The sequence below is a fragment of the Coregonus lavaretus genome (assembly GCF_964263955.1).
Source record: "Coregonus lavaretus genome assembly, chromosome: 1".
Lineage (NCBI taxonomy): Eukaryota > Metazoa > Chordata > Actinopteri > Salmoniformes > Salmonidae > Coregonus > Coregonus lavaretus.
In genome coordinates, this window is record NC_139988.1 from 80871123 (window position 1) to 80894364 (window position 23242).

The following is a 23242-nucleotide window of genomic DNA, read 5'->3' on the forward strand; positions in this document are numbered from 1 at the left end:
TATACACTGAGTATACCAAACATTAGGAAAACCTTCAATGTTTTGTATACTCAGTGTATAGAGTGCCAAAGTCAGTCATAATACCCATAAAACATAGCGGTCAAACAGGGAAATGGTTCCAAATGTTTTTCCACCATTAATTTTTCCCATTGGGGATTTTAGAAACACTTAAAGTAAGGGCTTTGTTTCATGTAGGCTTACCCTGGCGTGACGTTTTGATAACCATGTAAATCTCTGTAGGACAAGGTGACTTTTATGAATATATTCACCTGTATTTACCCCCCAAAAATGAAATGCTAATTAGCTGCTAATGTAGCTATCATAAAGAACAACAAATTCTATGATGATCTGGCAAAGGTAAGAATCGAGGCAAAGATAAGAATCTCTGGATTAACTATCTAATGTTAACTAAATGTAGTAATGAATAAATTGGCAAAATGTATTTAAATGGACAATTCTGTGAACTGTCTTGTGCAAGTTTTAAATTGACAATGCCTGTTAGCAAAGGTGTCAGCTAGAGATGATGTGCAGGAGCTTGCAGGGATTTGTAGTTTTGCGTTATGTCTACTTTGATGCTTATTAGCATTTTCAAATCTGAGAGTAAATAGAGCCGAATATATTGATAAAAGTCACCTTGTCCGGGTGAGATTTACATGGTTATCAAAACGACGCGCCAGGCTAAGCCTACACAAAAGCCCTTATTTTAAGAGTTTTTAAAATCCCCTATGGGAATGGTGGAAAAACGATTGGAACCATTGCCCTGTTTGACCGCTAGGTTTTATTGATATTATGTCACCTCCACTGTAGGGCTCTATATGGATCATGTTTGACTACTGTAAGGCTGCGTTTATACAGGCAGCCCAATTCTGATATTTTTCCACTAATTGGACTTTCGACCAATCAGATCAGCTCTTTTGCCCATAATTGGGCAAAAGATCAGAATTGGACTGCCAGTTAAACATAGGCAGCCCAATTCTGATATTTTTTCCACTAGTCTTTTGACTAATAAGATCAGCTCGGAAAAATATTTAATGTGAAAAAGATCAAGGCTGCATTCAGTACGTTTTTAATGCTCTGGACCGTTCAATTGAATGGAAAAGGTGCTGTACTGAACGACCAATTGAAAAAACGGGGAGGGGTTGGTTGGAATGGGCTACAAGACCATCGCCAAGCAGCTTGGTGAGAAGGTGACAACAGCAGGTGCGATTATTCGTAAATGGAAGAAACACAAAATAACTGTCAATCTCCCTCGGCCTGGGGCTCCATGCAAGATCTCACCTCGTGGAGTTGCAATGATCATGAGAACGGTGAGGAATCAGCCCAGAACTACACGGGAGGATCTTGTCAATGATCTCAAGGCAGGTGGGACCATAGTCACCAAGAAAACAATTGGTAAAACACTACGCCGTGAAGGACTGAAATCCTGCAGCACCCGCAAGGTCCCCCTGCTCAAGAAAGCACATATACAGGGCCGTATGAAGTTTGCCAATGAACATCTGAATGATTCAGAGGAGAACTGGGTGAAAGTGTTGTGGTCAGATGAGACCAAAATGGAGCTCTTTGGCATCAACTCAACTCGCCGTGTTTGGAGGAGGAGGAATGCTGCCTATGACCCCAAGAACACCATCCCCACCGTCAAACATGGAGGTGGAAACATTATGCTTTGGGGGTGTTTTTCTGCTAAGGGGACAGGACAACTTCACCGCATCAAAGAGACGATGGACGGGGCCATGTACCGTCAAATCTTGGGTGATTTCCCTCAGCTAGGGCATTGAAAATGGGTCGTGGATGGGTATTCCAGTATGACAATGACCCAAAACACACGGCCAAGGCAACAAAGGAGTGGCTCAAGAAGAAGCACATTAAGGTCCTGGAGTGGCCTAGCCAGTCTCCAGACCTTAATCCCATAGAAAATCTGTGGAGGAAGCTGAAGGTTCGAGTTGCCAAACGTCAGGCTCGAAACCTTAATGACTTGGAGAAGATCTGCAAATAGGTGTGGGACAAAATCCCTCTTGAGATGTGTGCAAACCTGGTGGCCAACTACAAGAAACGTCTGACCTCTGTGATTGCCAACAAGGGTTTTGCCACCAAGTACTAAGTCATGTTTTGCAGAGGGGTCAAATACTTATTTCCCTCATTAAAATGCAAATCAATTTATAACATTTTTGACATGCGTTTTTCTGGATTTTGTTGTTCTTATTCTGTCTCTCACTGTTCAAATAACCCTACCATTAAAATTATAGACTGATCATGTCTTTGTCAGTGGGCAAACGTACAAAATCAGCAGGGGATCAAATACTTTTTTCCCTCACTGTATGTCACTCTTTGCTTCAAGCCACACCCACCAAACGGGAGCAAACGTACCTCCAGAAGTGTGTTCAGTTCGCTTGAACGTTTGCTACGTTGCGGAATGGTTTGTACTGAACGACCCGTTTCCCCAGAACGTTCTTGTACGTTCTTGAACAGACTTTGAGGTACATTTTCTCCCATTTGGTGGGTATGGCGAGGTGTGGCTTGAAGCCAAGAGTGACGTATTTAAAGGGCAGTGGCCATACTGACAGCGTTCCCCAACCCACCCCCTCCCCGTTTTTCAACTGGTCGTTCAGTACAGCACCGTTTACGTTCATTGAACGTTCCAGAACATAAAAAACTTACTGAACGCAGCCAAAGTCTGTTCAAGAATGTAAAATAACGTTTTGGAGAAATGTGTCGATCAGTAAAAACTGTTTGACCGCTAGGTTTTATTGATATTATGTCACCTCCACTGTAGGGCTCTATATGGATCATGTTTGACTACTGTAAGGCTGCGTTTATACAGGCAGCCCAATTCTGATCTTTTTCCACTAATTGGACTTTCGACCAATCAGATCAGCTCGTTTGCCCATAATTGGGCAAAAGATCAGAATTGGACTGCCAGTTAAACAAGGGCAGTGGCCATACTGACAGCGTTCCCCATCCCACCCCCTCCCCGTTTTTCAACTGGTCGTTCAGTACAGCACCGTTTACGTTCATTGAACGTTCCAGAACATAAAAAACTTACTGAACGCAGCCAAAGTCTGTTCAAGAATGTACAAGAACGTTTTGGAGAAACGTGTCGATCAGTAAAAACGTTCAAGTGAACTGAACGCACCTCTGAATTGGGCTGCCTGTCTAAATGCAGCCTAAGTGGTGTGGGTTGTGTGCAATTAAACTTCTTAAAGCTATAATATGTAACATTTTGCCCGACCTGACCAAATTCCCATAGAAAAGTGAGTTATAGATCTGTCATTCTCTAAGAAACGGTATATATGTTCTATGTGTGATATTTCTATGCTTCCTGTTCTTAAGTTTTGTTTTCGCATCACCAGCTTCAAAAAGCTGAAATGCAATATTTCACAGCGGTTTAGATGGTACACTGATTCTATACACCCCTCAAACTGAACTCTGGACATTGAAGCCAGTTCAACTACATTTGTTCATTGTTCCCCTCTAATCAGGCACTGATTTAGACCTGGGACACCAGGTGGGTGCAATTAATTATCAGGTAGAACAGAAAACCAGCAGGGCCAGGACCTCGTAGGGTCAGATTTTAATACCCCTGCTCTACACTATACTTGCTTGTTTTGTCACATAAACTCAAATTAGGTGAACTGTTTAGAATTTTAGCAACCAGGAAATGGCGGAGCAATTTCTGCATAGTGCATCTTTAATTTAAAGAGTGACTGCCCCTAAAAACCAACTAATCCCTTTGAAAACGGCATATGTGGCATCGATATGAGTCAGAAACCTTTATTTGAGTGTCAAAATTGACTACAAAGTGTAAATAGGATAATTTTGGTCATAAAGTCAGTCTCATCTAAAATGGAGTTTGGAACCTGAGTGCGTCACAACGAGTAAATGTAGGTCGGGTTTGGATTGCAATTATGTCAACAATTCATGCCCCCTTTTGCCAAGCTCCACGTGGAAATCGCCTTTCAGCCCACTTCGCTTCCCTTCATTGAATGGGGCTCCGTTGTTTCATCGCCCTGAACGTGTTCAAAGGATCATGGCTCTTTGAGACTGAAAAGCCATATACAGATTGACCATGCCTCCGCTTCGACAATGCATGCTTCCAGCAGGTTACACAGCCAACTATGGTTTGCATGCCCTGCCGTAAGACCCTACCATGCGGAATTGGTGGTTGGAGTTCATTGGTCCCCAATGTATGTTATGTTATGTATATTTTGATCAACATCACTATCATCGCTAAAATAGCTGACGTTAGCTAACTACCTAACTAGCTAACTACACTATATATAAAAAAGTATGTGGACACCCCTTCAAATTAGTGGATTCAGCTATTTCAACCACACCTGTTCCTAACAGATTGAGCACACAACCATGCAATCTCCATAGACAAACATTGGCAGTAGAATGGCCTTACTGAAGAGCTCAGTGAGTGCTGTAAGTGCTGTTATTATGAAGTGGAAACGTCTAGGAGCAACAACGGCTCAGCCACAAAGTGGTAGGCCACACAAGCTCACAGAACGGGACCGCCGAGAGCAAAAAAACTATCTGTCCTCGGTTGCAACACTCACTACCGAGTTCCAAACTGCCTCTGGAAGCAACGTCAGCACAAGAACTGTTCGTCAGGAGCGTCATGAAATGGGTTTCCATGGCCGAGCAGCCAAACACAAGCCTAAAATCACCATGTGCAATGTCAAGCATCTGCTGGAGTAGTGTAATGCTCGCCGCCCTTGGACTCTGGAGCAGTGGAAAAGCGTTCTCTGGAGTGATTAATCACGCTTCACCATCTGGCAGACTGATGGACAAATGTGGGTTTGGCGGATGCAAGGAGAACACTACCTGAATGCGTAGTGCCAACTGTAAAGTTTGGTGGAGCTACAGAATACAATGACATTCTAGACGATTCTGTGCTTCCAACTTTGTGGCAACAGTTTGGGGAAGGCCCTTTCCTGTTTCAGCATGACAATGCCCCCATGCACAAAGCGAGGTTCATACAGAAATGGTTTGTCGAGATCTGTGTGGAAGAACTTGACTGGCCTGCACAGAGCCCTGACCTCAACCCCATGGAACACCTTTGGGATGAATTGGAACGCCGACTGCGAGCCAGGCCTAATCGCCCAACATCAGTGCCCGACCTCACTAATACTCTTGTGGCTGAATGGAAGCAAGTCCTCACAGCAGTGTTCCAACATCTAGTGGAAAGCCGTCCCAGAAGAGTGGAGGCTGTTATAGCAGCAAAGGGGAGACCAACTCCATATTAATGCCCATGATTTTGGAATGAGATGTTTAAGCAGGTGTCCACATTCTTTTGGTCATGTAGTGTAGCTAGCTAGCTAACGTTAGCCTTCCTCAATACGACTTGGGTTTGGTTTGGAAACATGATAACATTTCAAAAGAAGGCAAATAATTAGTAGGAAAACCTTAATGTCATGATTGTGATGTTGCCAGATAGACTTTAGATGCAGTATAACTCAAGCAATGTCTTCATATTTCCATGCCACCCATGTTTAGGGCAGAAATAAATATTGGATGCAGCTATGGTGTAACTAGCTAACTCATGTCTGATTTAAAACCGTGTACTAACTAGCAGTAACAAACCCAAACCTCTACCCGGACTATCTGTATTGACCCTTTTTGTACTAACTTTTTTGACTCACCACATACGCTGCTGCTGCTGTTTATTATTTGTCCTGTTGACTAGTAACTTTATTCCTAGTTATAGGTACATATCTACCTCAATTACCTCGTACCCCTGCACATCGACTCAGTACTGTTACCCCGTGTATAGCCAAGTTATCCTTAGTCATTTTGGATTTATTACTTTTATTATTACATTTCTATTATTTCCTATTTTCATTCTCTCTGCATTGTTGGGAATGGCCCGTAAGTAAGTATTTAACTGTTAGTCTACACCTTTACAAAGCATGTGACAAATAAAATGTGATTTATTTGACTAACCCAGGGCCATAGCGAAACATGTCAGTTGTTTGCATAGTGTAACCCCGTTATCAGCCAGAATCCAATCCAATCTGGAGCCAGTCAAGTCTAGATCTATAAAACATAGAATTAGCTTCAAATGAGATTACGTTATTTCTCGAGCTATGTTTATAATTGAGGGATAATGACAATCGTTTACCCTGTTTTTGTGTTAGACAAAGTGCACAGTTGGGTGCCAGACTGATCCCCTGGTCATGAATGGATGCCAGGACCTACCAGAAGGAGCAAAGGTGGGTATAATATTTCCAGCAATGTGATGTATTAGATCGTAGGTAGGTAGTTAGCTGTAGTTAGGTATTGTATTTATTGTAGGTTAGTATTGTTGTTATTGTAGCTTTCCGTGGGTAATTTGTGGGTTAGTATCGAGGCATGAGGCTAGCTAGCTAGCGGGTAGCTATTGGTAACGATTAGCAACGCTGGAGAGCTGGTTCCAACGGTAATGTACTCCTACCCAACGTTTAACTTTTGCTTAACCATGTATTAGATCGTAGGTAGGTAGCTAGCTGTAGTTAGGTATTGAATTTATTGTAGGTTAGTATTGTGGTTGTAGTAGCTTTCCATAGGTAATTGTGGATTAGTATCGAGGCACGAGGCTAGCTAGCTAGCGGGTAGCTATTGGTAACGATTAGCAACGCTGGAGAGCTGGCTCCAACGGTAATGTAGTCCTACCCAACGTTTAACTTTTGCTTAACCATGTACTAGATCGTAGGTAGGTAGTTAGCTGTAGTTAGGTATTGTATTTATTGTAGGTTAGTATTGTTGTTATTGTAGCTTTCCGTGGGTAATTGTGGGTTAGAATTGAGGCACGAAGCTAGCTAGCTAGCGGGTAGCTATTGGTAACGATTAGCAACGCTGGAGAGCTGGTTCCAACGTTTAATTATTATTATTATTATTATTATTTTTTTTTGCTGCGTTGTGAAGGGAACTCGACACGGACTTGAATTGTCTGTTTGGTGTGCTGACACACTCTTGGCAGTTTGTTGTGGCCAGGTGTTGATGCTAAGTTGTGTGTTAATGGATGCTAGCTTGCAGGTTGGCTACGGCGTCATAGCTAGGCTTCGTGGGTTGTTGTGGGTAGTTACTGTGTCTTGGCAGTGTCCTCGGCCGTGCCAGCTGTAGCACGAAGCTAGCTAGCTAGCCGTTCTTCAAACAGAGTCGACACAGTGGCCATTGCTAGCTACCCAACATGACCATTTGGCTGTACTGAAGTAGCTAACCACAATTTACTTGTCCTAGCTAGCCAACGTCTAATCATTGCTGCGTCATGTAAGGAACTTGACACAGACACGAATGATCTGTTTAGTGTGTTATCACAATATTGGTGGTTTGTTGTGACCAAGTGTTGGCGCTAAACGGTGTGTTATTGTTATTGGATGCTAGTCTGCTAGTTGGCTATGGAGTCATAGTTGGCTAGCTGAACAAAGTGGGTTGAGTCTACTCCTTTAAACATTGAACCGCTGTGGTTCACAACAATTCTGATTTCCAAAGGCGGAAGTTGGGAGAGTTTTTTCTTCGGGTGGTTCAGTGAAACAATTTTAGTTTCCGAGGTAGAAGTTTTGGTGAGGGAGGCCCTGCTCTCTCCACTCCCAGATGCTTAGCCCATTTCATTCCGATCTCCTCTGCATTTTTGTAGCCATTTGCTACAGCCTGTCAACTATGCCTCTGCCTATCCCTGTTCTCTCCTCTCTGCACAGGCTACACAAACGCACCACACCGCGTGGCTGCTGCCTCTCCAATCTGGTGGTCCCTGCACGCACCACCCACGTGGAGTTCCAGGTCGCAGGCAGCCTCTGGAACTGCCGTTCTGCTGCCAACAAAGCTGACTTCATCCCAGCCTATGCCAACCTCCAGTCCCTCGACTTCCTGGCGCTGACGGAAACATGGATCACCACTGAAAACACCGCTACTCCTACTGCTCTCTCCTCGTCTGACCATGTGTTCTCGCATACCCCGAGAGCATCTGGTCAGAGGGGTGGTGGTACAGGAATCCTCATCTCTCCCAAGTGGACATTCTCAATTTTTCCCCTAACCCATCTGTCTATCTCCTCATTTGAATTCCATGCTGTCACAGTCACTAGCCCATTTAAGCTTAATATCCTTGTCATCTATCGCCCTCCAGGTTCCCTTGGAGAGTTCATCAATGAGCTTGACGCCTTGATAAGTTCCTTCCCTGAGGATGGCTCACCCCTCACAGTTTTGGGGGATTTCAACCTCCCTATGTCCACATTTGACTCATTTCTCTCTGCCTCCTTCTTTCCACTCCTCTCCTCTTTTGACCTCACCCTCTCACCGTCCCCCCCTACTCACAAGGCAGGCAATACGCTTGACCTCATCTTCACTAGATGCTGCTCCTCTACTAATCTCACTGCAACTCCCCTCCAAGTCTCCGACCACTACTTTGTTTCCTTTTCTCTCTCACTCTCCTCCCACACTACTCACTCTGCCCCTACACAGATGGTAATGCGCCGCCGCAACCTTCGCTCTCTCTCTCCCACTACTCTCTCCTCTTCCATCCTATCATCTCTTCCCTCTGCTCAATCCTTCTCCCTCCAATCTCCTGATTCTGCCTCCTCAACCCTCCTCTCCTCCCTTTCTGCATCCTTTGACTCTCTGTGTCCCCTATCCTCCCGGCCGGCTCGGTCCTCCCCTCCAGCTCCGTGGCTTGATGACTCATTGCGAGCTCACAGAACAGAGCTCCGGGCAGCGGAGCGGAAATGGAAGAAAACTAAACTCCCTGCCGACCTGGCATCTTTTCACTCCCTCCTCTCTACATTTTCTTCATCTGTTTCTGCTGCTAAGGCCACCTTCTACCACTCTAAATTCCAAGCATCTGCCTCTAACCCTAGGAAGCTCTTTGCCACATTTTCCTCCCTCCTGAATCCTCCCTCCCCCCCCCCCCCTCCTCTCTCTCTGTGGATGACTTCGTCAACCACTTTGAAAAGAAGGTTGACGACATCCGATCCTTGTTTGTTAAGTCTAATGACACTGCTGGTCCTGCTCACACTGCCCTACCCTATGCTTTGACTTCTTTCTCCCCTCTCTCTCCAGATAAGATCCTGCGACTTGTGACTGCAGGCCGCCCAACAACCTGCCCGCTTGACCCCATCCCCTCCTCCCTTCTCCAGACCATCTCCGGTGACCTTCTCCCCTACCTCACCTCGCTGATCAACTCATCCTTGACCGCTGGCCATGTCCCTTCCGTCTTCAAGAGAGCGAGAGTTACTCCCCTTCTCAAAAAACCAACACTCGACCCCACTGATGTCAACAACTACAGACCAGTATCCCTTCTTTCTTTTCTTTCCAAAACTATTGAGCGTGCCGTCTTTAGCCAACTCTCTTGCTATCTCTCTCAGAATGACCTTCTTGATCCAAACCAATCAGGTTTCAGGACTGGTCATTCAACTGAGACTGCTCTTCTCTGTGTCACAGAGACTCTCCGCACTGCTAAAGCTAACTCTCTCTCCTCTGCTCTTGTCCTTCTAGACCTGTCTGCTGCCTTTGATACTGTGAACCATCAGATCCTCCTCTCCACCCTCTCCGAAATGGGCATCTCCGGCGCGGCTCACTCCTGGATTGCGTCCTACCTGACCGGTCGCTCCTACCAAGTGGCGTGGCGGGAAGCTGTCTCCGCACCACGTGCTCTCACCACTGGTGTCCCCCAGGGATCGGTTTTGGGCCCTCTCCTTTTCTCCCTATACACCAAGTCACTTGGCTCTGTCATATCCTCACATGGCCTTTCCTATCATTGCTACGCTGACGATACACAACTAATCTTCTCCTTTCCCCCTTCTGATAACCAGGTGGCGAATCGCATCTCTGCATGTCTGGCAGACATATCAGTATGGATGACGGATCACCACCTCAAGCTGAACCCTGGCAAGACGGAGCTGCTCTTCCTCCCGGGGAAGGACTGCCCGTTCCATGATCTCGCCATCACGGTAGACAACTCCGCTGTGTCCTCCTCCCAGAGTGCGAAGAGCCTAGGCGTGACCCTGGACAACACCCTGTCGTTCTCCGCCAACATCAAGGCGGTGACCCGCTCCTGCAGGTTCATGCTCTACAACATTCGGAGAGTGCGACCCTGCCTTACACAGGAAGCGGCGCAGGTCCTGGTCCAGGCACTTGTCATCTCCCGTCTGGACTACTGCAACTCGCTGTTGGCTGGGCTCCCTGCCTGTGCCATTAAACCCCTACAACTCATCCAGAATGCCGCAGCCCGTCTGGTGTTCAACCTTCCCAAGTTCTCTCACGTCACCCCCCTCCTCCGCACACTCCACTGGCTTCCAATTGAAGCTCGCATCCGCTACAAGACCATGGTGCTTGCCTTTGGAGCAGTGAGGGGAACGGCACCCCTGTACCTTCAGGCTCTGATCAGTCCCTACACCCAAACGAGGACATTGCGTTCATCCACCTCTGGCCTGCTGGCTCCCCTTCCTCTGCGGAAGCACAGCTCCCGCTCAGCCCAGTCAAAACTGTTCGCTGCTCTGGCACCCCAATGGTGGAACAAGCTCCCTCACGACGCCAGGACAGCGGAGTCACTCACCACCTTCCGGAGACATTTGAAACCCCACCTCTTTAAGGAATACCTGGGATAGGCTAAAGTATTCCTTCTAACCCCCCCCCCCCCCCAAATTGTAAAGTTGTTATCCCACTGGCTATAGGGTGAACGCACCAATTTGTGAGTCGCTCTGGCTAAGAGCGTCTGCTAAATGACGTTAATGTGCCCTTGAGCAAGGCACTTAACCCTAATTGCTCCTGTAAGTCGCTCTGGTTAAGAGCGTCTGCTAAATGACTAAAATGTAAAATGTAATGTAATGATTGCAATGGTTTAGCAACCTCCGGAAACAATTCAATTAACTGTTCGGTTGCTATTTTAACAGCTTGTCAGGCAAGACCTCAGAATAAATGTAATGCGACACAAGTACCCTTGTGACACCTTGGTTGTTGCCAGTCTCCCTTCACTCCTTTGAAAAGGACACGCCATCATGAGAGCTCTGATAGTGACCCGAGTTACTGCCCTGATGACACAGACGGCTTCATAAACAACGTCAGGTAATGTGTGTTATGTGAAAAGTTGTATAAAAAAATACCCAGCTTGATAAACTAGTAGGCTAATTCCCCAGCCAAGCAGATACAACTAGTAGAGTCATTTTGGTTGTGAAGTGCATTAGCAAAAAGCTTTGTCCTTAGAACAAAATGTAATTTACCACTTGACTGTCTATTATATGACCCTGTCACAGGCCTTCCCAGTCAACACCACCTCATAAGATTGCCTGCTGCAGTTGTTCGAGAGATGTCCAGTTTGCAGCCGAACATGCAGCATAGAGAAGACTAGCAAGGAGGCCCTCATCAGCATCATGCAGACATGCCCTCGCTGTGAGCATTCCTATGAATGGAACAGTCAGCCACATGTTGGCAAGTATCCGGCCAGCAACCTTCACCTGTCATCGACAACAGCTTTCAAAGGCTCATCATTTGTACAAATACAGAAGTTAACCCACATTGATACATTTTGTAACCCAATTGTGAAACATAATATATGTAAACTGACATTATTTGTTGCTTATTAGATGCATATAATGTCCAGGGTATAACCTAGCCTTGTGGAATCAGCCTGACCGCTGTGTTCACCGTTCTATTTCACTTCACATTTTATGATATCTGAAGTGAAATAGAAAAGTGAACGCAGCGATCAGGTTGGTACCACCAGTCTAATCATAACCACCATTGATAATGTAGTGTGTGTGTGACTGACTGATCGACTGACCTGTATCTTTGATGGGCCAGGAGCTGATTTATGCTGCTATGCCCATCAATGGGGCTCTGGCAAACGTCAACATAGTATCGGTTTGTGTGTCAGATATCATATATTCTAACTGCCATTGGTAATAGAACAGTGACTGTGTGTATGCATTCACAGATACCTGTATGGAGCCAGCACTTGGGAGACTTGCAAGATAATGTGAGTCCAGACTGACAGACGGGCTTGATGCTGATGTCTCTGAATAAATAGACACCTTGAACTCAGAAATACAATTAAACAAGACAAATTATTACTTTTTATTATATTTTGTTATTATTGAATCGAATGGTACTATCAATAGTACCACCTCCTCCCTCTCTGTGGATGACTTCGTCAACCACTTTGAAAAAAAGGTTGACGACATCCGATCCTCGTTTGTTAAGCCAAATGACACTGCTGGTCCTGCTCACACTGCCCTACCCTATGCTTTGACTTCTTTCTCCCCTCTCTCTCCAGATAAAATCATGCGACTTGTGACGGCAGGCCGCCCAATAACCTGCCCGCTTGACCCTATCCCCTCCTCTCTTCTCCAGACCATCTCCGGTGACCTTCTCCCCTACCTCACCTCGCTGATCAACTCATCCTTGACCGCTGGCTATGTCCCTTCCGTCTTCAAGAGAGCGAGAGTTGCACCCCTTCTCAAAAAACCAACACTCGATCCCTCTGATGTCAACAACTACAGACCAGTATCCCTTCTTTCTTTTCTCCCCAAAACTATTGAGCGTGCCGTCTCTAGTCAACTCTCTTGCTATCTCTCTCAGAATGACCTTCTTGATCCAAACCAGTCAGGTTTCAAGACTGGTCATTCAACTGAGACTGCTCTTCTCTGTGTCACGGAGGCTCTCCGCACTGCTAAAGCTAACTCTCTCTCCTCTGCTCTTATCCTTCTAGACCTGTCTGCTGCCTTTGATACTGTGAACCATCAGATCCTCCTCTCCACCCTCTCCGAGCTGGGCATCTCCGGCGCGGCTCACTCTTGGATTGCGTCCTACCTGACCGGTCGCTCCTACCAAGTGGCGTGGCGAGAAGCTGTCTCCGCACCACGTGCTCTCACCACTGGTGTCCCCCAGGGCTCAGTTCTAGGCCCTCTCCTATTCTCGCTATACACCAAGTCACTTGGCTCTGTCATATCCTCACATGGCCTCTCCTATCATTGCTATGCTGACGATACACAACTAATGTTCTCCTTTCCCCCTTCTGATAACCAGGTGGCGAATCGCATCTCTGCATGTCTGGCAGACATATCAGTATGGATGACGGATCACCACCTCAAGCTGAACCTTGGCAAGACGGAGCTGCTCTTCCTCCCGGGGAAGGACTGCCCGTTCCATGATCTCACCATCACGGTTGACAACTCCGTTGTGTCCTCCTCCCAGAGTGCGAAGAGCTTTGGCGTGACCCTGGACAACACCCTGTCGTTCTCTGCTAACATCAAGGCGGTGACCCGAATCTGTAGGTTCATGCTCTACAACATTCGGAGTGTACGACCCTGCCTTACACAGGAAGCGGCACAGGTCCTAATCCAGGCACTTGTCATCTCCCGTCTGGATTACTGCAATTCGCTGTTGGCTGGGCTCCCTGCCTGTGCCATTAAACCCCTACAACTCATCCAGAATGCCGCAGCCCGCCTGGTGTTCAACCTTCCCAAGTTCTCTCACGTCACCCCGCTCCTCCGCACACTCCACTGGCTTCCAGTTGAAGCTCGCATCTGTTACAAGACCATGGTGCTTGCCTATGGAGCTGTGAGGGGAACGGCACCTCCGTACCTTCAGGCTCTGATCAGTCCCTACACCCAAACGAGGGCATTGCGTTCATCCACCTCTGGCCTGCTGGCTCCCCTTCCTCTGCGGAAGCATAGTTCGCGCTCAGCCCAGTCAAAACTGTTCGCTGCTCTGGCACCCCAATGGTGGAACAAGCTCCCTCACGACGCCAGGACAGCGGAGTCACTCACCACCTTCCGGAGACATTTGAAACCCCACCTCTTTAAGGAATACCTGGGATAGGATAAAGTAATCCTTCTACCCCCCCCCACCCCCCCCCAACCCCCCCCCCCCCCTTACCCCAACCCCCCCCCCCCCCCCCCCCCAAAAAAATAAATAAATAAATAAATAAACATTGCAAAGTGGTTCTACTACTGGCTATAAGGTGAATGCACCTATTTGTAAGTCGCTCTGGATAAGAGCGTCTGCTAAATGACGTAAATGTAAATGTAAATCAATAGGGGGGGGTTGGGATGGACCTGTGTTTTCTTCAAACATATCAGGCAACTCCTGTCTTAGGCTATATGGTGTCCCATACACCATACAGGAAGGTCTGACGACTGGCATGCTTAGCAAGGTAGCCCCAGCACCATCAGACAAAATGCTGATGGGTACAGTATCTCTGTCGGCTGTGAATAACAACAGAAGATGAAAGACAATATTAGCACATTGTCATATCAGCAGAACACTGCTTCTACAGTATGACGTGAAGGATGGTTTATTCTACATGGAACTGTTACACTTGAAAGTTATCAAAACACTTTTAGAATGTACAGTGCATTTGGAAAGTATTCAGACCCTTTGACTTTGTCCACGTTTTGTTACGTTACAGCCTTATTCTAAAATGGATTAAATCGTTTTTTCCCCTCAATCTACACACAATGCCCCATAATGACAAAGCAAAAACATGTTTTTAGAAATGTTTGCAAATTTATTATTAAAAAACCCCGGAAATATTACATTTACACAAGTATTCAGACCCTTTACTCAGTACTTTGTTGAAGCACCTTTGGCAGCGATTACAGCCTTGGGTCTTCTTATGTATGACACTACAAGCTTGGCACACCTGTATTTGGGGAGTTTCTCCCATTCTTCTCTGCAGATCCTCTCAAGCTCTGTCAGGTTGGATGTGGAGTGTCGCTGGACAGCTATTTTCAGGTCTCTCCAGAGATGTTCGATCGGGTTCAAGTTTGGGCTCTGGCTGGGCCACTCAAGGACATTCAGAGACTTGTCCCGAAACCACTCCTGCTATGTCTTGACTGTGTGCTTAAGGTCATTGTCCTGTTGGAAGGTGAACCGTCTCCCCAGTCTGAGGTCCTGAGCGCTCTGGAGCAGGTTTTCATCAAGGATCTCTCTGTACTTTGCTCCGTTCATCTTTCCCTCAATCCTGACTAGTCTCCCAGTCCCTGCCGCTGAAAAACGTTACATTTACATTTACATTTACGTCATTTAACATCCCCACAGCATGATGCTGCCACCACCATGCTTCACCGTAGGGATGGTGCCAGAGTTCCTCCAGACGTGACACTTAGCATTCAGGCCAAAGAGTCCAATCTTGGTTTTATCAGACCAGAGAATCTTGTTTCTCATGGTCTGAGAGTCCTTTAGGTGCCTTTTGGCAAACTCTAAGCGGGCTGTCATGTGCCTTTTACTGAGGAGTGGCTCCGTCTGGCCATTCTACCATAAAGGGCTGATTGTTGGAGTGCTGCAGAGATTGTTGTCCTTCTGGAAGGTTCTCCCATCTCCACAGAGGAACTCTAAAGCTCTGTCAGAGGGACCATCGGGTTCTTGGTCACCTCCCTGACCAGGGCCCTTCTCCCCCGATTGCTCAGTTTGGCTGGGCAGCCAGCTCTAGGAAGAGTCTTGGTGTTTCCAAACTTCTTCCATTTAAGAATGATGGAGGCCACTGTGTTCTTGGGGACCTTCAATGAGTCAGAAATGTTTTGGTACCCTTCCCCAGATCTGTGCCTCAACACAATCCTGTCTCGGAGCTCTACGGACAATTCCTTTGATCTCATGGCTTGGTTTTTGCTCTGACACACCTTATATAGACAGGTGTGTGCCTTTCCAAATCATGTCCAATCAATTGAATTTACCACAGGTGGACTCCAATCAAGTTGTAGGATGATCAATGGAAACAGGATGCACCTGTGCTCAATTTTCGAGTCTCATACCAAAGGGTCTGAATACTTATATATTTCTGTTTAAAAAAAAATTGTAATCTATTTTAGAATGAGGCTGTAACAAAATGTGGAAAAAGTCAAGGTGTATGAATACTTTCCGAATGCACTGTATACATAAGTTAAGCATTTGCATGAATTACTTCTGTAGGCTACTCAGTATGAGAAGAGTGCCATCCTCCTGCATCTCATATCTGCCTGTAGTTGTTGAACTCTGCCTGCTGGACCCATGAGGCCAACTCTGTCATATTCAGGATGGAGAGTCATGCATTCCACCCCTCCTGCCACCTGACTGCGTCTGTCCATAACCTGTAATGCATTACATCGATGGAAAGGACTTCATCACCCACTGGAAACTTGAAGACAACCTCACCCAGAGAGCTGTGCATGTCAGTGTGTTAGACAGCCAAATCTTTCCATTTGGGCAAATAGACCATAGAAATGCCATTCTAGTTCTGGTTAGACAGCTGAAGCTCAACACACAACTGATTTTGATGTGTTAGGTCAAGTGTAGGCATACTGTCTTTATAAGCACATCAATACGATATTTACAACAATGTTTTGTCTTTGTAACACGAACACATCCATCAATTGTAATATTTTATTTTGGGGGAATGTAGTTAAACTCAAGCTGGGTGATGTTTGTGCAATGTCCACATGTAGTCTACACTACAGTCTATAGGGATAATAATTCTGGCATTTGTCTCCGTGAAAGATCTAACAGCGGATGTAAGCAGAGACAAAACTAGCCAGTTATTGAATATTGTGTTGTAGGACAGCTGAGCTGACCACGGGCATTCAACTTGCAGTAGTTAATATCGTTTCTACGGTAACATGTATTTACATGTGATGAAACCTTGAAAGTCAGTTGCAAGCTACTTTGGTAGCAAGGCGTTATAAAACGAGTGTCTTATGAAACACATTCCAGACACTGGTTCTTGCTATCTTGCCATAACTGATTTGACAGAGAAATATCAGCTAGATAGGATAGCCAACTGCTATCACCAAGCTATGTTCGCTACTGTCAGCTTGGCTAAACACAAGGTCAGCGCAGGCTTTAGCCTACACACAGAACTGAATTAGCTGACCATCTTGAGATGGAGATTCAGTCACGAGGGGAGAAGTCCTCCACTTCAAAACGTTGTTCTCTCCATAGCAAAGCTAGCTTAGCTTACCTCGCTGTCACTAAGTTACATTTCATAATGATCATTGATGAAAACTAGGCCAGATCAGGAAGTTCAGTCGCCCTTAAAGTAGTCTGACAAAGTAAAGTGAGTTTCAAGAAGAAAACAACTGGCTGGGAAAATGCAACTATCCCGTTTTTGTTTCAGCTTTACATAACTGTCTATGAAAGATTTACAGTTAGCTCCAAAAGTATTGGGACAGTGACAGATTCAGATAATTTTGTGCCCAACAGAAATTAATGGTAAATAATGTATTGTTTCATTTTTGGAGTCAGTTTTATTGTAAATTAGAATATAATGTTTCTAAACACTTCTACGTGAATGTGGATGCTACCATGATTACAGATCATCCTGAATGAATCGTGAATAACAAGTGAGAAAGTTAGACACACAAATATAATACCCCCAAGACATGCTAACCTCTCACCATTACAATAACAGGGGAGGGTAGATACTTGTGCATATGTTGTGGTGGGCACCAAGCATGTGATTATCAATTTGTATTTGGGGTGTTTTTGCACCTCATATAACTGTCTTACTTACAAGGCTGTCACCGACTACTGTAAACCCCAAAACAACCCACTGTATCTTTAAACGCATTAACACTCCCACAAGTAGTAGCGACGCTCCCCTGCTACGCGCAATGGGCACTATACGCCGTAGTGTCCTAGTATCGGTGTGAACCGTGCGCGCCACGGTTTGTACACGTAGTGCTATAGGGGAGGGAGAGAGAGCGAGAGAGAGCTGTCAAGAGTCTGTTTAGATTTCTACATCAGCACAGTTTGAGCTGGCAGGGGATTTACTCACCAATTTTCAACGGACTCGCACATGCGCCTATCATATAAATCGACGGGGATATGTAGCCTACAGTCATGATTTTTATGCACAGGTGAAAAGTAATTTTTTTCTTATCATAGATTTTCCAAAGAACAGAGGATAGTGATATAGTGTCAGATCAGTGAACATCATATTTATAGCCTAGTTATTGCACAAATAATTATAGACAACACGCGGGAACACCCTTAAAAGTGAACCATGTCCAGGAAAAAGACCGTGAAAGGCAAGGGGAGCTCCAAAAGCCCTACTTCATCTCCGAACAACAGCAAAGACAGCGGGAAAAGTGGGAGTGGGATCGGAGCTGCGGCCCCATCCAACGGAGTGGTGTATCCGAGCCGCCCCTCGCTCAGCAACAGCGGGGAGTTTTATGATATCGCTTTTAAGGTAATACTTTTTACGCACACCATATTGTCAATATTCTCCGATCTCCAGTTGGTCAAATCAGTCTCAAATGGGCTACTTCAATGTTGATGTTCCTCGCAGGCTATAGTGACAGGTACATATATGCTATTTCTTCAGGTCTGTCCAGTGACATGGTCTCAGGGCAATTCGTATTTTTCGGTATGTAAATCTGTGACAATCCAATTAATTACATTATGAATGGAATAGCCGTCGTACAATATCATACGAATTATAGGACTTATAGTATCATACATCTTACCCGGTTGTACAATAGCATACGAATTGGATGAAGTACTCTTCGTCTTGGAGGACGTATAGTATTATACATTTTTCTCTGAGACCAGGTTGCTTGTTCCGTGTAATAACAAGGGAGAATTTAGGTTGGCGGTTAAGGACCTAAACTGAAGGTGACCTAAAAAAAAATAATGCACCCCTCCCCAAGTCAAACATATTTTCACATGACCCTCCCCTTGTTCTGTAAAACATTTTTTATGGTTTGCGTTTTCAACACCACAATAAATAGTCAATCTCTACAAACAGAAAATACATCCCTCCCTAATATGTAGGCCTACCCAGTATCAAAGACTTGGCTTGACAATCTCCAAATGTCATTACACTTTTTGGTGTTTTGTAACAGATGTCTCTTTCCAGTCATCAAATGGCCACTGCACCATTTGGATTGATTGATTTTATTTGTCAGTAAAATAAAATAAAATACAAATTGTATTTGTCACATGCTTACTTACAAGCCCTTACCCATCAATGCTGTTCAAGAAAAAGAGTTAAGAAAATATTTACTAAATAAACTAAAGAAAAAAATGAAATAAAAAGTAACACAATAAAATAACAATACCGAGACTATATACAGGGGTTACCGGTACCGAGTCAATGTGCGGGGGTACAGGTTAGTCAACGTAATTTGTACATGTAGGTAGGGGTAAAGTGACTATGTATAGATAAACAGCGAGTAGCAGCTGTGTAAAATCAAAGGGGGGGGGGGGGGGGGTGTCAAAGTGAATAGTCCAGGTGGCCGTTTCATTAATTGTTCAACAGTCTTATGGCTTGGGGGTAGAAGCTGTTAAGGATCCTTTTGGACCTAGACTTGGCGCTCCGGTACCAATTGCCATGCGGTAGCAGAGAGAACAGTCTATGACTTGGGTGACTGGAGTCTTTGACAATTTTTTGGGCCTGCCTCTGATGCCGAGCAGTTGCCTTACCAGGCGGTGATGCAACCGGTCAGGATGCTCTCGATGGTGCAGTTGTAGAACTTTTTGAGGATCTAGGGACCCATGTCAAATCTTTTCAGTCTCCTGAGGGGGAGACCTCTTCACGACCATGTTGGACCATGATAGTTTGTTGGTGATGTGGACACCAAGGAACTTGAAACTCTTGACCCGCTCCACTACAGCCCCGTCAATGTGAATAGAGACATGTTCGGCCCTCCTTTTCCTGTAGTCCACAATCATCTCCTTTGTCTTGCTCAAGTGGAGGGAGAGGTTGTTGTCCTGCCACCACACTGCCAGGTCTCTGACCTCCCTATAGGCTGTCTCATCGTTGTCGGTGATCAGGCCTACCACTGTTGTTTCGTCAGCAAACTTAATGAAGGTGTTGGAGTCATGCTTGGCCACGCAGTCATGGGTGAACAGGGAGTACAGGAGGGGACTAAGCATACACCCCTGAGGGGCCCCCGTGTTGAGGATCAGCGTGGCAGATGTGTTGTTGCCTACCCTTACCATTTGTGGGCGGCCCATCAGGAAGTCCAGGATCCAGTTGCAGAGGGAGGTGTTTAGTCCCAGGGTCCTTAGCTTAGTGATGTGCTTTTTGGGCACTATGGTGTTGAACGCTGAGCTGTAGTCAATGAACAGCATTCTCACACAGGTGTTTTTTTGTCCAGGTGGGAAAGGGCAGTGTGGAGTGTGATTGAGATTGCGTCATCTGTGAATCTGTTGGGGCGGTATGCGAATTGGAGTTGGTCTAGGGTTTCCGGGATGATGGTGTTGATGTGAGCCATGACCAGCCTTTCAAAGCACTTCATGGCTACCTATGTGAGTGCAACGGGGCGGTAGTCATTTAGGCAGGTTACCTTCACTTTCTTGGGCACAGGGATTATGGTGGTCTGCTTGAAACATGTAGGTATTACAGACTCGGTCAGGGAGAGGTTGAAAATGTCAGTGAAGACATTTGCTAGTTGGTCCGCGCATGCTCTGAGTACACATCCTGGTAATCCGTCTGGCCCCGCGGCCTTGTGAATGTTGACCTGTTTAAAGGTCTTGCTCACATCGACTATGGAGAGCGTGATCACACAGTCCAGAACAGCTGGTGCTCTCATGCATGCTTCAGTGTTGCTTGTCTCGAAGCGAGCATAAAAGGCATTTAGCTCGTCTGGTAGGCTCGCGTTACTGGGCAGATCGTGGTTGGGTTTCCCTTTGTAGTCCGTAATAGTTTGCAAGCCCTGCCACATCCGACGAGCGTCAGAGCTGGTGTAGTATGATTCAATCTTAGTCCTATATTGATGCTTTGCCTGTTTGATGGTTCATCTGAGGGCATAGCGGGATTTCTTATAAGTGTCCGGATTAGTGTCCCGCTCCTTGAAAGCGGAAGCTCTAGCTTTTAGCTCGGTGTGGATGTTGCCTGTAATCCATGGCTTCTGGTTAGGATATGTACGTACGGTCATTGTGGGGACTACGTCATCGATGCACTTATTGATGAAGCCGGTGACTGAGGTGGTATACTCCTCAATGCCATTGGATGAATCCCAGAACATATTCCAGTCTGTGCTAGCAAAACAGTCCTGTAGCATCCATGTCATCTGACCACTTCCGTATTGAGCGAGTCACTGGTAATTCCTGCTTTCGTTTATGCTTGTAAGCAGCAATCCGGAGGATAGAATTATGGTCAGATTTGCCAAATGGAGGGCGAGGGAGAGCTTTGTATGCGTCTCTGTGTGTGGAGTAAAGGTGGACTAGAGTTTTTTCCCCCTCTCTCCTTATTAATTAGTGAACTTAATTAATCAATCAAGTACAAGGGGTGGAGCGAAATCCCGCAGAGACCCGACCCTCCGTGGAATCAGTTTGACATGTGGCCTACATGATGAGATGATTATGTTCAAAAGTGTGAGATTATTTTTATTTGTCAAACAGCAGCCAAGCATTGATCATCATGTCACCAGAATAAGACCCTCGACACTTACTGAAAGGAGCATCAAGCTCATCACTGTGCACTTTCACCACCCTGTCAAGTTCATCATTTGTTTCATCTGTAGCCTAATAAACTACATGCTTTCCCGAGTCGTAGTGGAAGGACCACACAACATATCATTGCGTGTCCAAATTTACTTCGATATAGGGGATATAGGACTGGGCGGTACACCATATTTTACTAGGCCTATTCCTGGTTGCTAAAATTCTAATAATTCTCAGAATTTCAGTTTGTGACGAAACAAGCAGTCATTGTGTAGAGAATTATTTTACCATCTAAACCGCTGTGAAATATATTTTCCATAACTAAGAAGTATTGTCTTTTCAGCTGTTTGAAGGTGGTGTACAATACAGAAAGTAAAAGACGCAAAAACAAAACTTAAGAATGGGAAACATAAATGGTGTACATAGAACAGATCTACCGCTTCTTAGACTTGCTTTCAATGAGAATGGTTGCCAAAAAAGTTACAATGTAGCTTTAATGTAGCCAAAGATTATAGGGTCCCTTTAGGAAACACTGACCAACACTTTGGTTCCTACCCTGTCACAATAACTCCTCCCTGTCATGTCAAACAACACTGTATTCAAAGTGTCCACTATTATATGATATGATTAATTTAAGTGTCTTACACCTACAGTGGCTTGTGAAAGTATTTCACCCCCCTTGGCATTTTTCCTATTTTGTTGCCTTACAACCTGGAATTAAAATGGATTTTTGGGGGGTTTGTATCATTTGATTTACACAACATGCCTACCACTTTGAAGATGCAAAATATATTTTTTTGTGAAACAAACAAGAAATAACACAAAAAAACTGAAAACTTGAGCGTGCATAACTATACACCCCCCCCAAAGTCAATACTTTGTAGAGCCACCTTTAGCAGCAATTACAGCTGCAAGTCTCTTGGGGTATAAGCTTGGCACATCTAGCCACTGGGATTTTTGCCCATTCTTCAAGGCAAAACTGCTCCAGCTCCTCCAAGTTGGATGGGTTCCACTGGTGTACAGCAATCTTTAAGTCATACCACAGATTCTTAATTGGATTGAGGTCTGGACTTTGACTAGGCCATTCCAAGACATTTAAATGTTTCCCCTTAAACCATTCAAGTGTTGCTTTAGCAGTATGCTTATGGTCATTGTCCTGCTGGAAGGTGAACCTCCGTCCCAGTCTCAAATCTCTGGAAGACTGAAACAGGTTTCCCTCAAGAATTTCCCTGTATTTAGCGCCATCCATCATTCCTTGAATTCTGACCAGTTTCCCAGTCCCTGCCGAAGACAAACACCACCATGCTTCACTGTGGGGATGGTGTTCTCGGGGTGATGAGAGGTGTTGGGTTTGCGCCAGACATAGTGTTTTCCTTGATGGCCAAAAAGCTCAATTTTAGTCTCATCTGACCAGAGTACCTTCTTCCATATGTTTGGGGAGTCTCCTACATGGCTTTTGGTGAACACCAAACTTATTTTGCTTATTTTTATCTTTACGCAATGGCATTTTTTCTGGCCCCTCTTCCGTAAAGCCCAGCTCTGTGGAGTGTACGGCTTAAAGTGGTCCTATGGACAGATACTCCAATCTCCACTGTGGAGCTTTGCAGCTCCTTCAGGGTTATCTTTGATCTCTTTGTTGCCTCTGATTAATGCCCTCCTTGCCTGGTCCTTGACTTTTGGTGATCAGCTCTCTCTTGGCAGGTTTGTTGTGGTGCCATATTCTTTCCATTTTTTTTATAATGGATTTAATGGTGCTCCGTGGGATGTTCAAAGTTTCTGATATTTTTTTTTATAACCCAACCCTGATCTGTAATTCTCCACAACTTTGTCCCTGACCTGTTTGGAGAGCTCTTTGGTCTTCATGGTGCTTAGTGGTGTTGCAGACTCTGGGGCCTTTCAGAACAGGTGTATA

At 45.4% G+C, this 23242-nt stretch overlaps 1 protein-coding gene across 1 annotated transcript in view; it reads left to right on the forward strand.

Annotated features, from left to right (window-relative positions):
* The first annotated feature begins 17618 nt into the window (after positions 1-17618).
* The window catches only part of LOC311137204 (ras-related protein Rab-26-like), a 156408-nt gene continuing 150784 nt past the window's right edge, over positions 17619-23242 (forward strand). Inside the window, exon 1 of the mRNA XM_084171564.1 lies at positions 17619-18130. Within this exon, the coding sequence (XP_084027690.1) occupies positions 17945-18130 (186 nt within the window). The 5' untranslated portion in view covers positions 17619-17944. The remainder of the gene's footprint in view (positions 18131-23242) is intronic.